We start from the raw sequence: 17,095 nt of genomic DNA on the forward strand, positions 1-17,095 counted from the left end.
AAAATTAAAAATATATTAAGCTTTATTTTGCTTACAAAATAAAAGTTAAGATAAACTGACATATAAAAATAAAACTTTAAAAAATACCGAAATAAATACACTATAAACTTTGGAAAAAAACCTTTTTTTCTTAAAGCGTAACTTATGACGCTGTCTTTCTAAAAATATTTAAAAGTATTTAATAATATTGTATGTTTTATAAAGCCAACTAATAGCTATCGCTTAGCAATAACAGGAATACTAAAATTAAAGTCCAAAGGGAGACATATTTTTTGCTGCGCGAAATGTCATGCGCCCTTGCATCCCTTTATCAGACTCAAATCGCCGGGTGCAACGCAATACGCATTATCTCGCCTGGAAAGTCCATCGAAAATGTCGTACCTACCGTTTATGTCCGACTTCGACAGGCACCATCGCATGCCGTTCCAATATGCTATGTCTTTCATACCGGAATCGTTGATCGACTCGATAGACCCATCGCATTTGGAGTACTTCCCAAGCCTGTCTAAGTTCAACCGCTTCCGGAAACCTATGAAGAATCGTTTCGAAGTGAATTTGGACGTGGAGGACTACGGCCCTGATGATATAAAGGTGAAGACGATTGAAGGGTTCGTGGTCGTCGAAGGTGAGCACAAGGAGAAACGAGATGAATATGGTTGGGTGAAGCGTCAATTTCATCGCCGGTGCCCTTTACCTGAGGGCTATAAAACTAAGGCTCTCCTATCCCAATATTCTGCGGATGGTACCCTGACCATAACAGCGGCTTTGGTCAAATGTAATGACGAAAATCGTGAGGTGCCGGTGAATAAGAGACAGGAAGGTGCAGAGATACCTGCTAAGGATGACTCAGAGTTCGGGGATGATAAAAACGAGTCTGAGAAAAAGCCGATTAAATCTAAACCGGCTAAGGAAATAGTGGTTAAAATAGAGGTGAATAAAAAAATCTCCAAGCAGTCAACTGACGCAGAGAAGGAACAGGCCGAAGCAGTTCTGGAGGATGACAACGAGTAAAGGCTGAAGTCTCCTAGGCTTATTGTTTCAAAGTAGAATAGATGAAATAAAATATGTAGTGGAATGACTGTGTTTTATTTAATTTTTCACTTCATAAATTGACCGTCATTATTTTTTTAACATTCATAAAATTAATTTTAATTGTTAAAAATTTCTTATACGTAGCTTTAAAGTTTACATTTTCATTATTTTAACAACAAAGCCAATTCTCAAACATCAATAACACATTTTATTGGATATGGCCTCAAATGCAAGTTGGCCGGGCAAGAGTTTTACTTATGCTGGTAAATTACTCTCGTGAGATGTAAACCATTATAAAATGGCACTTTAGCTGAGATGTGCATCCGAACGGTTTCTACATAAAGTGGTACCATATACTGAAGTATAAAGAACCAGTTTATTAGGCTCCTCAAATATATCTAGCTTATATAAATTGATATCGTTACATTGGGTGCTAGGCAACGATGCAGTATTGATCTTATGTATGTTTACATCACGTCAATATATATTTTGCAACAATTATATGTATACATACATATTTCAAAACGTACTCATACCGGCTAATTACAGTAACAATTGTTGTGGACATTTGCCCTAACTACTTAAGAGTCTTAAGACTAACCACTAAAGGTAATAACAAAACCCGTAGAAATTAATCGGTCCTATGTAAGACTTCGATAAGTTATTCCAAATAGACTTATAGACTAGAAATATAATAATTGTATAAAAATAAATTTTGCTTCAGCTGATTTACAACAAATGAAATGTATATTGTATTTACATTTTTTTTTTTCAAAAAATTATGTTTTAAATGAGACACTATTCTGGAAACGATTCTATAAATAGGACTCAAGAAATCGGAGTTTGTTATCGATTTCCATAAAGGATATTACATAAAATTAATTTTATACAGTTAATACCGGTAAATAATGGGCTGAATGTATATGTTTGATGATTTCTATATTACGAACAGATGGTAGCTTGAAATTTAATTTAAGGAATCTTGTGTAATATTATACATTTCGTTTACTTATTTTTTTCTCTCCAGTCAGTAATATAAGAAAATAGAATAAATGAATTCAAACTCGTCCACATTGCTTATAAGTACTAACTCAGAATACAGTAGGTATACAATTTCAAACGAACCATATCGGGTCACGCTATGATGAACTCTGGATACAAATAGAATGTCTGGAACAATCTTAAATGGGACTTAGAAATAAAACCAAGATGTTTACATTAACAATACTTTATTTTACATTTATCATAAATACTAAATCAGTATTTAATTTCAGTAAGTCTTTAGGTAAATAATAAAAGAAATAAAAATATTTACAAACAATAATAGGTACGATGGGCATATGCAGTCTTACATAATTATCACAATAAAAACAGCGAAATTAAGCATAAAACAGATATTCACTCATTCACTGCTTCAGAACTTGATATTTGCTTTTTAATGGGACCAGTTTTAATAATCGGTACAATCTTTTCCCCAGAAGATGGCATCGCTAGTACTTTCGGCGCAGTGATGGTCAGAACGCCATCCGATGACAGCTTGGACTCTACAACGTCGGGGAGGCATCCTTGTGGTAAGGCGTAACGTCTTACGAACTGCCTTGATATATATCCATGCTCGTCTCTCTTCTCTTCGTGTTTTCCTTCGACAGTCACGAAACCATCAACAATTTTCACGCTAATTTCGTTTGGAGCGAAATGCTGAACGTCCACGTTGACTTGAAATTTCTCCGAATCGGATGACAACTGTGACGCCTCTTTCAGGGCTAGCTGATTGATACCAGAGCTTAGCTGTTCCATTTGCCTGATTATGTTTTCCCACGGCCGGTAAATATTTTCCCAAGGCCTCATTACCTCTTGCGGTACAAGATCGATAGGTGGATAGAAATCTGGTCTGAAGAAGTCTCGTTCTACCATCCCGAATGGTCTGTTATCGCACAAAAATGGAATTAGAGACATTTTTGATTATGCGTCTTAGCACTTATTGCGATGTGAACTTTTCTTGTTTGATTCAACAAACTGCCGGCTTGGCGTTCGAGTCGCGTTTATATACCAATCGCAGCGCCACCTCGCGCTGACGGTACGAAACAGAATTTTCAAGAAAGTGCTCGCTACTACTTCGTGCTATTTCGAGAACAATCGGTATATATCTACATAACGTATTCTAGAAACAACCGATACAATAATTTGTAACAGCGCCCTCTATCAATGAGTAGTTGTATTAATTAGACACAAAGTTAACTCTTAATCTAACTAGATGTCACTATCATAAAACATAATCAAAATAAATATTTAAAATAAAATTTAAATTGCGCTATCGCACACGTATATTTTTTTTTAATGTTATCAATTTATAGAGTTCAGGTCAATGCCAAGTACATTCTTACATAACGTAATTCATATTTTAGAATTTGCATTCAAAAAAATCATATGTCAAAATAATATATTGAAATCCCTTATTTAAGTATTATTTCCATTAATTTTATTAGGAGTATTTCTTACTAGAAAAAAAGTAGCAATTGTCTATGGGAACACGCCAGACGCCCCAGACGGATTTGTATGAGTAGGGTATACGTTGGATACCCATACAGCATAATTGCAGTAACGATTCAATATTTAATTATCATAATATTAATTTATCTTGTAGCTCGCCTATCAGTAGCGGATCCAGGATCGTTATTTGGGCTTGACCCCACATTTTATTTTTCATTAGGTATTGTAATGCCTGCTAAATTATTTTATTATATGTAACGACTAACGTAGTATATAAACATTATGTTTAGAACTCGTCATTGATATGGGAACTTGAGGTAAAAATACTGTATTCTCCTCTCTTTAAATAACGTTTAAAAATTTGATTTCTTATTCTACAAAGAATTATTCAAAAAATTATTTTTATGATATAAAAATAAAAATTTAAAAACAGGCATCTTACATATTCTGTTTAGATATTATTTCAAGACGCATAATCACGCGTGGTAAAAACATACATCTGCAATCCAAAAATCTAACCCAGAGGTCCCCTTTTTTTGCCTCGTCGATCCCGCACCATGTTTTTCGGTTTTCGATAGTTCTTCTGCTTAGCTTATATTGTTCTACAAATTCAAAGTAACTGGATAAGAGAATACGAGGCCCTAGGAATCGTGGAAAGCCCTTTTTTATTAATTAATCTGCTAGTAATATAAAATTGCGGAATTAAATTTGTTTTCAAAAATTACGACACTACAATAGTTTTGTTAATAAAAATTAAAGGCACGACCTGCTTAAATAATATGCCCCAATTCTCTTTAGGTGACACTTTGGGTGAGATTGATTGTTTCTCATCCACCAATTTAAGACTGATTTTTCCACTACGACCATTATTATCAATTAGAAAGCTGTCTAGCAAAGAGCTGAAACAAAGAGCCTGTATGTTCTTTCAGAACTCCCATCGTACCTCACTGGGTATATTTTGAAAACTGACTTGATGCGTGTATATAGGAAACATTTAAATGAATACCAATTTGCAAATCAATTTTCGATATTAATTTACGATCATGTTCCCCATTTACTTTGGAATTTCTTCTCAAAATAATATGCTGTCAATCAAACGATAATTTTTTTCATGGATAGTATAACAGTTTGCCCCTGGAACTAGGCCACCCAAGGAAGCGAACGCTGGATATCGAGAAGCAGGACATGACAGCCAATGGACTGGAATAAGCTTAGTTGGAAATTAGACTGGCAATAGCCGGGATCAATAAATGTCAGACAGAAGAAGAAGTAGAACAGTTTCCATTTCTATAAATTATCCTTAGTCTGTTGAGCCAGTCTAAATGTTGAGCCAGTCTGTTGAGCCAGAATAAAATGTAGCGGGAAATGATAGCGAATAATTAAGCAATACAGTCATTGACATTAGTTACTGATAATTAATTATATGTTTTATAAATAACAAATGCAATGTCAACGGGCTATCAATCAGTCGTCGTACGAACGTCCAGCCAGTGAGTTGAGATGTATAGTCGGATCGTTATAGTTTTGACGCTGTTCGTGGCCTTGGAGTAAGTAATTTTAACAATGGAATACTTCTAAAACTATTTACTTGATAGCAGTTGCGTGTGGGTACCCGCTGATCATATATTTTATTGCCAAGCAGAAATACTTCGTTCCGTTTTGAAGGGTAAGTGAGTCAGTGTTACAAGTACAAGCGACATAACATATGAGTTCCGAAGGTTGGTAGGGCATCGACGATGCAAGGATTGTTAATATTTCTTACAGTGTCAATATGGCGGTGGTGACCACTTACCATCAGGTTGCTGATTTGCCAAAATAGTCTCGTAAAATTTATATTTTCACAGCAGCACATTGTTGAATCTAGATGGATCTTATTGTACGTATAGATATTTAATCGTTTAATAAAAACTTGCAATGTGCGCTTAGTTACAAGTATTTTATGTCTAGTCTAATGTTATTAAATTTCGGTGACTATTTCGAAAAGAAACTTACGGATTGTAGACATGTCTAATTTATGTTTACATTTTGTCAAAACCTTGTGCTTATTTTTGTCCATATCAATCCTTTATTCGTAGCCGTCTAATCCTCAAGTCAATAGCATCTTTAGAATTACCCCTCGTTACTGAAAGCAATGAGTTTTTTCATTAGGCCGAATGAATCGGTCAATTAAGGCTGATATAAAAAATAGTTTTATTTTTTTTCATTATTAATTTAGACCAATTATTACATCAGATGTGTTTAAGAAATATCGTATCTATATAAATTGTTACCTATATGATTTAATCATTTATCTGTGTATATAGGTAACAAACGTCAACGTCGACTGTCATAAAATTAAATATAAAAGAATATTCATAGATACCTTTGCCTTTACAAAAAAAAAAAAAATGTTTACTTATGGACACTCATTTGTTTTATTTTTTTTCAATTTACATTACATAGTCAGTTTTGAGATGTTATGTAATTAATATAAGTTTTCGACTCAACAAAGTTAGTTACATCCTTTCTGAGGCGTTCGATTTCTTAATAAATATCTGCATAAAATTTTACATAATTATGCTACAATTAAAAATTTTGTTAAAAAAATAAAAAATAAGACTTATCATATTATACAGGATTATTTATGATCTTTTATCATGCTTGTAGCTTGGTGCTCATATTCGTTAAGGATACATTATTATTGCATGTAAACTGTTTTGATTGAAAAGAGCAACTATTGAGTTTCTACTCGATAGAATCAACATTCCGTACAGGTGGTAGCTTGATATTTTAATTTTATAATATTTATACACTATATATATGTCAGATTTTCATTAGGAATAGAATTTTTTAAAATATCATGACCGTTGGCTCCTTGGGAACCATCGGTCATGCTATTTTCATTCATTTTAAATTACTCAATAGAAAGGAATAATTTCTTAAAACTAATGAAATGAAATCACAAAAATAATGATTGACTTATAATTTGATGTAATTTATTAACCTTAAAATCTAAAACTTATTAAATAACAATCTTTTTATACTTTAACGATTAACAATTAACAATAAACTATAACTGATTAAAATAATTAAAGCAAGAACACAATATAACAGGGGAGATGTTACCGCTCGAGTGCCCAACGCAAAAGTGCCGGAGCGTTGGGCGTTCGATCTTAAATAAATGAGTGCACGTGTCACGCATCCCTACTCTCGAAGCTTGTAAGGTGGAAAAGTCAATTCGTTATCGCACTCGTTTATTTTTACAATGTTTTTAAGTAGCTTAATAATTTAAATTACTATGTAATAAATCATTTCAAAATATGAAATGATTTTACAAAGGTCTAAAACAGTTGAGAAAGCATACTGAATAAAATGCAAACCCAGTTACCTACTTCCTTAGTCAAAATGCCATCCATTTAAGTTCATAAATACTAAATAGTAAGTAGTTGGTGTTAGTTCAAAAATTAAAACTATTTAAATCTAAACTCAAGAACGGAGCAAATTGCATGATGGGAATTATACCAGGGGATAGGGGGAATAGAACCCCACCCCTCTACCCTGCCCCTCATGCACCCGATTACTAAACCGAAACCATATCAATATTTTTATTTACATGAGAGCCCCTATTCTATGAATGGAAGATGTATTAGCCGATGTCATTCAGGAGGCTGGGTCAACGGCGCCCTTTAGTGAAGTGTCTAGGCTGTCAATTAAATGGATAATTTAACCAGTTGACTGCGACATATATAATGGCTTGGAGTTTATTTCACTGCTCTGTAGGATATTGGATAGGATAATTTGATATTTTCAAAAACTGTATTATATATTCCCGGTAATCAATTTCGAAATACAATGCTTACATACATTTAATCTTTATTCAATCCCTAGGCCTGGCAGCGCACATTACGTCACTCAAGAAAGAGTATGCTTTCCCGAAAGTTTTCAGTTCGGCGTGGCAACAGCCTCCTACCAAATCGAAGGGGCGTGGAATGTATCAGGTACTATTAAGACTTTAATTAACGCCAACCATTACTAAATATGAAAAAGAGCCGAGATAGCCCAGTGGTTAGAACGCGTGCATCTTACTATAATTGCGGGTTCAAACCCAGGGAAGCACCACTGAATTTTCATGTGCTTTAATTATAAATAACATTAATTATAAATAACAAAGATAATCGTAAAACAGAATCGATTAAATTAAAACAAATGTGAAATTACAGTGTTATCATTCATTCATTGATTCGTTGATATTTTAAAGTTTTAATTTGATTAAAAATTTCCTACTTAATATAAAAAGTAGTAATAAAAAACATTGTTGTCACGGATTTAAAATAAAAGACTGAGGCGCGCGCAACATTATAGTGAAGCAACAAAAGCGAATACAAAATTAAAAGCAAATGTAAATTCCTAGTAGTTCGAAACGATGCGTGTTGTATTTACTCGTTTTTGTGTAGGTCGATCAGAATAAGTTGCCAGTATAATCGTATCAATAGCTATAGACGAAAATGACCAGTTATCAGGTGGACTGGGCCCACATCATCCAAAGATTTACTTATCTGCCTCGCTAAGTGAAATAAAAAAGTTATAACATTAAATATAAATTAGATTTAATGTCCGAAAACAGAAGTTATCCTGCCATGAAATTAGTACGGGCTACTGAAGGTATTGCTTTTATCGAAGAAATTCACAGTATCAGCCCGGTTTGGAAGTTGACAGTGTATACTCGTATATACCCGGGCCCGTAGCACGTAAAAGTCACTAGACTACTGGGAAGTACTGAACTACTTTTGGTCGCGTCCAATAATCCGTTCCAGGATTATGAGTGTGAATAGGGGAGTTTACTGAAGGTGGATAGCACAGCCATTAACTATAAAATGTCCTACGACCTCCGTGGTCGAGTAGTGTGTACACCGGTTTTCATGGATACGCCACTCCGAGGTCCCGGGTTCGATTCCCGGCCGAGTCGATGTAGAAAAAATTCATTAGTTTTCTATGTTGTCTTGGGTCTGGGTGTTTGTGGTACCGTCGTTACTTCTGATTTCCATAACACAAGTGCTTTAGCTACTTACATTGGGATCAGAGTAATGTATGTGATGTTGTCCAATATTTATTTATTTATTATTTATTTAAATTTATGGAGTCTCTATTGTAGACGACTTCATCAAGATGAAGTACATTATATTTATTTGAACAGTATACATCTATTATTTATTCGGTGTTAGAGATTTGCCCACTCATCATAATAAATATTTTAGCATCAAACAGAAAAACTTAGTATTGTTTTGTTCCAGTTTGAAGGGTAAGTGAGCCAGCGAAACTTCAGGCACAAGGGACATAACATCTTAAGTCCCAAGGTCAGTGGCGCATTTATATGTGTAATGCTTAAAATTATCCATGGGCAGTGGTGAGCACTTACCATCAGGTTGCAAATTGTCAGCGTACCAATACCATACAACAAATGCACTTACGTCTCATCGCTGTGTTATCGTTTGAATATAAAAATGCAATACAGAATAAATAATTTAATCCAAATAAAATTATCTCTTTAATCCCGAGACTAAAATTTACATATGTACAATTGTATATGTGCTCATATAATTGGAACAATGGCGTCCTGCGCATTCAAAAAGTTAATATTATATTATTAATGAAACTAAAAATTAACGTGACACATCTAAATAAATCTGATATCTGCAGATATACACCTGATCTGATTTCCGTGACGTCTATCGTCCTCCTTGTTCCAATAAGCAGTTATGTTCCATTTGAGGGGAAAACAGGGGTAACAGTTATACAACAGTTATACAGGCAGTTATCTATTAAAATAACATCATAAATTAATTCAATTATATCTCGTTCGCGTCCTTGCTCTGCTATGCAATAACCCGAGATATTAAGTTTTTTGTCATATTTTAGGTTAAGCCATATTTATACCTAGTTGTTTAGTGATTTTATAAAAACACACTATCAATTATCATGTAACTCATTTTTCAGTCATCCATTGTATTTAAATACTAACATTTTTTTATTAATCATGACTCCAACTACCTAAACAGCGATACGAAGTGACTCATTCAAATATATATCAACATTAACAACGAGTTTGTTGTGAATAAAAATGTGTTCAGTGAATTACTCTTCGGCCTTTCACAGGCTAGGCTTGCCCCTTGGGGTAAATTCAGACTATAAAACAAATGAATTGCAAAATATTATAGTAAAGCAAAAAAATCAAAAACAAATACAGACTTCCGGTGGTGCCTTTTTTGGTACAACGTCCAACTAATCAAAGATAACTTTAATGTTTTCGCTCCATCTGTCCATTGTTTTATAAACAGTATAAAATTGTTTGATACTTTGTATTTATAACTCTAAAAAACCTTTCGTAGAATAACATTTTTAATTATATTTATTTTGCCTTATTCTCAGGTAAAGGTGAAAGTATATGGGATAGCTATACCCACATGTACCCCGAACGAATATTCGATCATAAAACTGGAGACGTCGCTGCCGATTCCTATCACTTGTTCAAGGAAGATGTGAAACTCATGGTAAAGCTGGGCGTTCAGTATTATCGTTTCTCGATTTCATGGCCAAGAATCCTTCCCAATGGCTTAAGCAAGTACGAATAATAATAGACTTTTTTTTAGATTTTACTAGACTAATGTTACAGTAGATGTGATTTGAAAATACTCACGTGTTTAGCCGTTTCTCGAAACGAACAGTTTATCATAAAGTACAAGTGTTATGTCGAAGATTTAAGTAATTATTAAGCCTTCCAAAGGCACCCCCCCCCCCCTTGTCAGCAAAAATGAACAAAGCTATTACTAGAAGATATACATACAGAACAGCCATTTTAAGTATAACGTGAAATTTATAACCTATACAAGAATTTATTACACATTTATTATTTATTCAATAAAAAAACATGCATAACAATATGCTGACGTGATCATCATCAAGACATCATCATCACCACACCGTCTCATCCCCATGTTTACAAAAATATGCAAAGTAAAGACCGCTTTCATGTTTCCGTAGTACTTGAATGGCCTCCAGCTGATGGCAAAAAAAAACTAAAGTGCACTAAAATGAAATCAATTCTATTTACGTTAATTTAATCATTGGGTCTTAGGTTAAGGTCTGAATGCGATTAAAAAATATGCGAATATTTAATGTATTAAAAACATATTTTTTAGCGAAATAAATAAAGATGGTATCAGATACTATAATGAACTCATGGACGAATTGATTCAACATAATATACAACCGATGGTAACCATGTACCACTGGGACCTGCCTAAAAGTCTCCAAGAATTGGGTGGCTGGACCAATCCCATCATTGCTGACTATTTTGTGGATTATGCCAGAGTAAGTTTGAATAAACCGATATTTTAATAACTAATTTTATATCATTTATTATTGTATGATATGGTAAGGTTGTATAATTTACATATAAGTATTTAGTAAATAGCACGTAATAAATAAGCTGGTGTGATATTTTATGCAATGGTAACGTATTTTTAAATGAAAGTTACATCTTTCTGAGTACATACACATATGTTCTACCAATTTTAAAACTTTGGAAATTTTCATATCCATAAATGGCCTGATTGATTCACGAACATTTTGAAATGATGAAAATATCTTGTGAAAATTGGTCAAATTATATGTAGGTAATGATTATATGTGTCAATAAAATAGTTTCTCCGAGAGATTCCGAGAGAATTATATGTTATGGAAGAATAAGTCTCTTCCAAGACCAGTTCAAAACAAAACACGCTCTACAATATACATTTATCTACTCGGTGGTCCCCCTAGGAAACAGGGCTGGACATATTGTAATTCCATCAGTGAGATATTTATTTTTTCCGTAGATTCCATAATATATTTGCCTACATCCTTGTCCAGATTCAGACAGAGTTACTTTCACATTTATAATTTTTAATTTCTATCGAACGAAGGAAGAAAAATACACCTTTCTGACTCGCGTATATAGATTTTTATATTTATTCTAGGAATGACTTTGATTTTAAGGCCTACTATGTAGTACCAGTTATATAATGTAATCTGAAAATTTCGATCTATGATAAAACAAAAATTAGATCAATTTTATTAAAATAATGGTACTATAGACTGATTACAAGTAAGCCACAATTTCAGGTTCTATTCAATAATTTTGGGAACAAGGTGAGCGCTTGGTTGACATTCAACGAACCATTATCATTCTGTCAAGGCGGGTACGGCGGGCTAGACGCGCCGGGTGACCAAGCAAGTGGCTTTGAAGACTACCTCTGCGGACACAATGTCCTTCGGGCTCATGGAATGGTTTACCGCATGTACCAGGAAGAATTCGAAGCAAAACTCTTGAGTAATGTTGCAAATATAAATACGTTGATAAAGAGCTTCTTGTAATAATTTTATCACATTCTCCAAAATAGCTACAAATGCAACCTAATAAAAAATCCTTGACAAAATTTAATTATTTTTAACTACTTAGTGTACCTATTTATTTAATTTTTGTTATAAGCTTAATCTTTCAGAAGCGAAGTCTTGCTTGTGTTTACTTTGCTGTTACTTTTGCAACTGGTTATTTTCGAGATTAATTTATTCTAAATCTGGCTTTTTACAGCAAGCGTCGGAATTACGCTAGATTTTTCATGGCTTGAGCCAGCAATGGAGTCCTCAGAAGATAAAATTGCTGCAGAAACGGCTAGACAGTTCTTTGTAAGTATTATACCTTGCTGCATGCAATTTAAAACATGATCTATAAATAATTAACTACTACTAAACTTGGTCAGTGACAATTGGCGTAATATTTATACTTTATTCTTGCAGTTCGGTTGGTTCGCACATCCCATTTTTTCTCAAGCCGGTGACTATCCACAAATAATGAGGAAAAGAATCGATACAATATCCAAAAAGCAAGGATTCCACCGCTCTCGCCTTCCATATTTTACGACTGAAGAAATAGAAATGATACGAGGCTCAGCAGATTTTCTGGGTTTAAATCATTATACAACTTACTTAGTGGCTAAGAGCAGAAAGAAGATCTCTTCTGAGCCGTCTTTCGCAGCTGACATGGGAGGAATAATATCCCAGAAATCATCTTGGCCTAAGTCCAATTCAACTTGGTTGAAGGTATGCAAGTCAAAGTCAAAAATCTTTATTCAATATAGAAGTGTCTACACTTGCTTATTGATAGTCAAAAATCTACCACCGGTTCGGAATTTAGCACCTCGGACCTGAGAAGAACCGGCGAAAGAAACTCAGCGGGAGAAAGTAAATTCAAATTCATTCAAATGCTAGGCTTTTATATTAAAAAGTAAAGTTTAGTTCAACGACACCTATCTGCTCATAACTAATATTTTGTCCTCTCTAGTGGACGCCGTAATAACTACTGGTTACTGGACAAGATATTGTGATACTGAAAATATATATCTGTATCCAGCTCTATAAGATTTTTTGTTAATTTTATAAATAACAAGTGCACATTATACTACCACCGCTTCGGAATATGATTATGTCATGAACGTCCCACAAAAACTCAATTCGTGCCATATCTAAAATAATAAATATTATTGTGAAAATAGATAGCATTCAAATGCATTGTTATACTACTTTATGAAATCTCATTACAGGTCGTGCCGTGGGGCTTCAGGCTGTCCTTGAACTGGGTGAAACGTGCTTACAACAATCCTCTTGTTGTTATCACGGAGAACGGAGTTTCACTCGAGAAAGGTTTGCTGGACAAACGACGTATTGAATACATAGACGGATACCTCAAAGCTTTACACACCGCCATTACAAAGGATCACTGCAACGTGTACGGATACACTTATTGGAGCCTGATTGATAACTTTGAATGGACCAGGGGGTATTCGTAAGTTGAAAATATTGAGTTCAAATAATATTTCTTAATACATAACAGCATACCAGATCGTATAACTAAAAATTCGACACTTATATTCATTAAATAAAAAAGTGTACTATTGTATACAATTATCATAAGAAATCACTAAAATTAACAACCAGATATCTCAAGCAATTCGTGCGTATGGTTATCGGATTACATACGTGATTTTTTTAAATAACTTACGTTTTTTGTTTACTGAAATATAATACACAAATTAAACTATTTCCGTTTTCAGAGAGCGTTTCGGTTTATACCAAGTAGATTTCGATTCTCCGAACAAGACTCGGAAGCCAAGAATATCCAGCGAATACTACGCAAGACTTGCCCGTACCAAATGTCTGCCGATATGGGATTTCTAATTTGGATATTAATTTAAAAAAATATATTAAATGTATTCATAGTGAAGTAAATAAATCTGTAGTGTTTAATTAAAAGCAACATTTTCTTATTGTTGTAATAAATTATTTTTACTCGAGTGTTTTAATGTTTCCAAAAAAAAAAAAAGAAATGGATACTAACATTTGCTAGTAATTATTTTAGGAAGACATTTTTATGGGCATCCTGATTGGCACATTTACCCGTAGACACTGGCTCTAAGAAATTACAATTTGTTACACCGTTGATGCGTCGACGACCACAGGATCTAACAAATTGGGTCCCTTGTTCCTGTTACGCGTATTTATAGCTTACTAACCCTTCGTGCGGAAACATGATTGAAGTATTGCGGATTGGTAGTATAATAAATGAGGACTTTTGTTATTTTAGACACACACACACACGCGGGGCCTTTTGAAAGTCCTTATGGGTAGGTACTACCTAATTCACACATTCTACCGCAAAATAGCAATAATTAGTGTTGTGTTGTTATGTTCCGGTTTGAAGCGCGAGTGAGCTAGTGTAACTACATAAGGTACAAGGGAGATAACATCTTAACTACCTAGGTTGGTGGCGTGACCTATTTTCTTTACGCCTAACTATATACAAAAAAATATAAATTAAGCACATGAAACTCAGTCCTTGTCCGGGATTGAACCCGTCGTATTCGGCTAATACTCAGGCGTTCTAGCCATTAGGCTATCTTGACTTTAATTAAAAATAATTAATTTAATAGAAAAAATAATGAACTACTACTACTTCTTGTACGTCTCGATTTTTCTTAGTCTAGTCTTGTTAAAGACTCCATACTCTTAAATGCGAATAAAAATATTTTTTGTGTCAAGATATTACATTTAGGTGCTTGGGAGTTGGCTGACTTTAAAATCTAGTACCTAGGAAAAAAATTAAAGCCGTCGATCCTGGACTCATATTTCCATGCAATTAAACTTAAATGAAAAAGCTTGACAACAAACATCTCTATAATTGGCACCCAAACAGAAATTCAGTCAAAAGGACATTATAATACAAATTGAAACAAATTTATGAAAACTTTAATATATTTTAAATTGAAATTCTTAATTATATTAATAAATTGGAAGACACTCCTTAAGGCCACGATTTTTGCATAAATTATGAATACATCATTACGACATCAACTTTGCACGGCATCCAAAACATCTATATTACATATACATAAATACTAAATAATGTATATTTCGTTATTTTAACACCCTGTAAGGAATATTTGTTGTTTACATCACTAATTATTATACAATAAATATATAAATCTAATAATTGAAAATTCATATACGGGGTGTTTCTGGAATGAAGACGACGACGTTACGTGTCTACCTTCCGGTTGCGTTAAATTACTTTCCTTTTTCGCACGGGTAGAATAAGGCTCTACATTAAAATCATATGTCATAATATACATCCATTGGTCGGAATATTTTTTTCGACAATTTCAACATTCATCAGTACATTTCAGCAAATTTACATAAAATCTCAATGAATTAAACACCGTCTATTAGTAAAAACCATATAATATTCTGTTGGTAGTTTTTGAGTTTATCGCGTACATACGCGGCGTGAGGACCATACCAATCAAATGTTTAAATTGACATTTGTATTTGAATATCTCGTAACTAGCTAACTAACCATTCATTCAACTGAGGTATTTTATATTTTTCATGTTCACTATACCAAGTCTATCTTGGTCACTTAAGTACGATAGTAAGGAGAATTACTATATAACGTATATAATATTGCCATATGCGAATATAAAATATAATGAGCACATTGACCTAGAACTAGTGTTCCTTAAATATCGATATAGTTTATCGATTCATTATTCGTTAGTGAATGATCGAAAGCATTGATGAATGATTAATTATCTTTCAAAAATAACTATTCACCGAACAAATATGCAAACATAAAAAATAAAAAGAAAAGCCACTTAGTATTTTAAAGCATTACAACATTTTAAATGGGAGTAAATAGTCACGTACGTTTTGTTTATTTCGAATAATGTAATATTCAAAAGCCATTCTTGAAATAATCGATATACCGATATAATATATCGATAAAAACAACTGGTTTTATCGATATTTAAGGGACACTACAATCAACCATTGGCAATGACGAATACACTATTATTGCCACAGCACTAGGTCATAACATAATATGATATCTGTTGTTATTCAACACTGATTACAAATAACTGCTTATAATTATAGTAATATATAGATCTATTCACTCACGAAGGTGCGTCCTGAACATAAAATAATTTAATTTTTATACTATATACTTAACTTGAATGTGTATTTTGCTGTCTTTACTCCTAAAAGTAACAGTTAACTGTTTCACACAACTAAAACATTATTTAAGTACGACTGTCACTCACTCACACTAATGCCCGCAGATAAAAATTTTACGTTGAGTGTGCCTTCGTGAGTGAACATATCTATATCACTAAATTAATAATATTTAAGCCTCGTTTCAATTAACTTAATGTAATAAATATATTCACAAATAATTGTATTGATTGGGTAAAATAAAAATATAAATATGATTTACATGTTTTGTTGTTATTAATCGCCTTGAATACTGTATTATGACGTCACAATACTATTGTTATAAAGGAACATTTAAAACCGCGTCTTGTAAATATTTACAAGAAATATGACGAACATTTGTGTAAAAAAAAAAATCCGAATCTCCACCAAAGAGGATTGTTGATCTTCATGCGTTAGTACAATATCAAAGCAGACTTTCCGATAAATATCTTGATACTGTATATGTGCTCTGCAATCTTGATACTTGATGTTATCTTACAAATCAAATTGTATATCATTAAAAAACCTTGCTCCACATTCATTGAAACACACAATTTGACCTTTCATCACATATATTTACATCTCGGATGATAACAGGACGATTTTTCTGCCTCGGTGCTTCTAATTGCTTACCTGATTTATTTTAAATTAAAATTTAATTTATCAATTTCACATGAAACAACTTTTAACTTACTACTAAAATATCAACATTTTTTCGGGCTGTTGTTCGAAGTATATTTATTATTATGGCTTATAGACACTAACATTATAGTATATGTGGTGTTGACTACAGGATCTAAGATATGATGTCTCTTATTCGTACATCATACATCTGGTGAGATTTACTCCTCATATTCCTCACATAGAAACTTCAGCTGAATCGTAATAAGATTTCCTTTAATTTACAACGGCCACGACACGTTTCGGAATCGTCGAGTTAGTTGAACATGAAAAACGATTAAAAGGCAAC

General features: G+C 33.3%; 3 protein-coding genes across 3 annotated transcripts; 2 read left to right on the top strand and 1 right to left on the bottom strand.

The window, feature by feature from the left end:
* The first annotated feature begins 372 nt into the window (after positions 1-372).
* LOC125077208 (alpha-crystallin B chain-like) lies at positions 373-1,011 on the top strand. Its single transcript, XM_047689072.1, has one exon. The coding sequence runs from the start codon at positions 373-375 to the stop codon at positions 1,009-1,011; it is 639 nt and encodes a 212-aa protein (XP_047545028.1).
* Positions 1,012-2,244: 1,233 nt separating this feature from the next.
* LOC125065131 (protein lethal(2)essential for life-like) lies at positions 2,245-3,057 on the bottom strand. Its single transcript, XM_047672585.1, has one exon. The coding sequence runs from the start codon at positions 2,986-2,988 to the stop codon at positions 2,431-2,433; it is 558 nt and encodes a 185-aa protein (XP_047528541.1). The 5' UTR covers positions 2,989-3,057; the 3' UTR covers positions 2,245-2,430.
* A 1,919-nt stretch (positions 3,058-4,976) lies between these two features.
* LOC125072738 (myrosinase 1-like) lies at positions 4,977-13,898 on the top strand. Its single transcript, XM_047683458.1, has 9 exons — positions 4,977-5,069; positions 7,390-7,499; positions 9,928-10,120; positions 10,698-10,869; positions 11,662-11,869; positions 12,131-12,225; positions 12,337-12,639; positions 13,140-13,381; positions 13,650-13,898. Exons 1-9 carry the CDS (start codon positions 5,023-5,025, stop codon positions 13,771-13,773), a joined length of 1,494 nt encoding a protein of 497 aa, XP_047539414.1. The 5' UTR covers positions 4,977-5,022; the 3' UTR covers positions 13,774-13,898.
* The last annotated feature ends 3,197 nt before the right edge of the window (positions 13,899-17,095 follow it).

This window comes from Vanessa atalanta, chromosome 1 (assembly GCF_905147765.1).
Source record: "Vanessa atalanta chromosome 1, ilVanAtal1.2, whole genome shotgun sequence".
NCBI lineage: Eukaryota > Metazoa > Arthropoda > Insecta > Lepidoptera > Nymphalidae > Vanessa > Vanessa atalanta.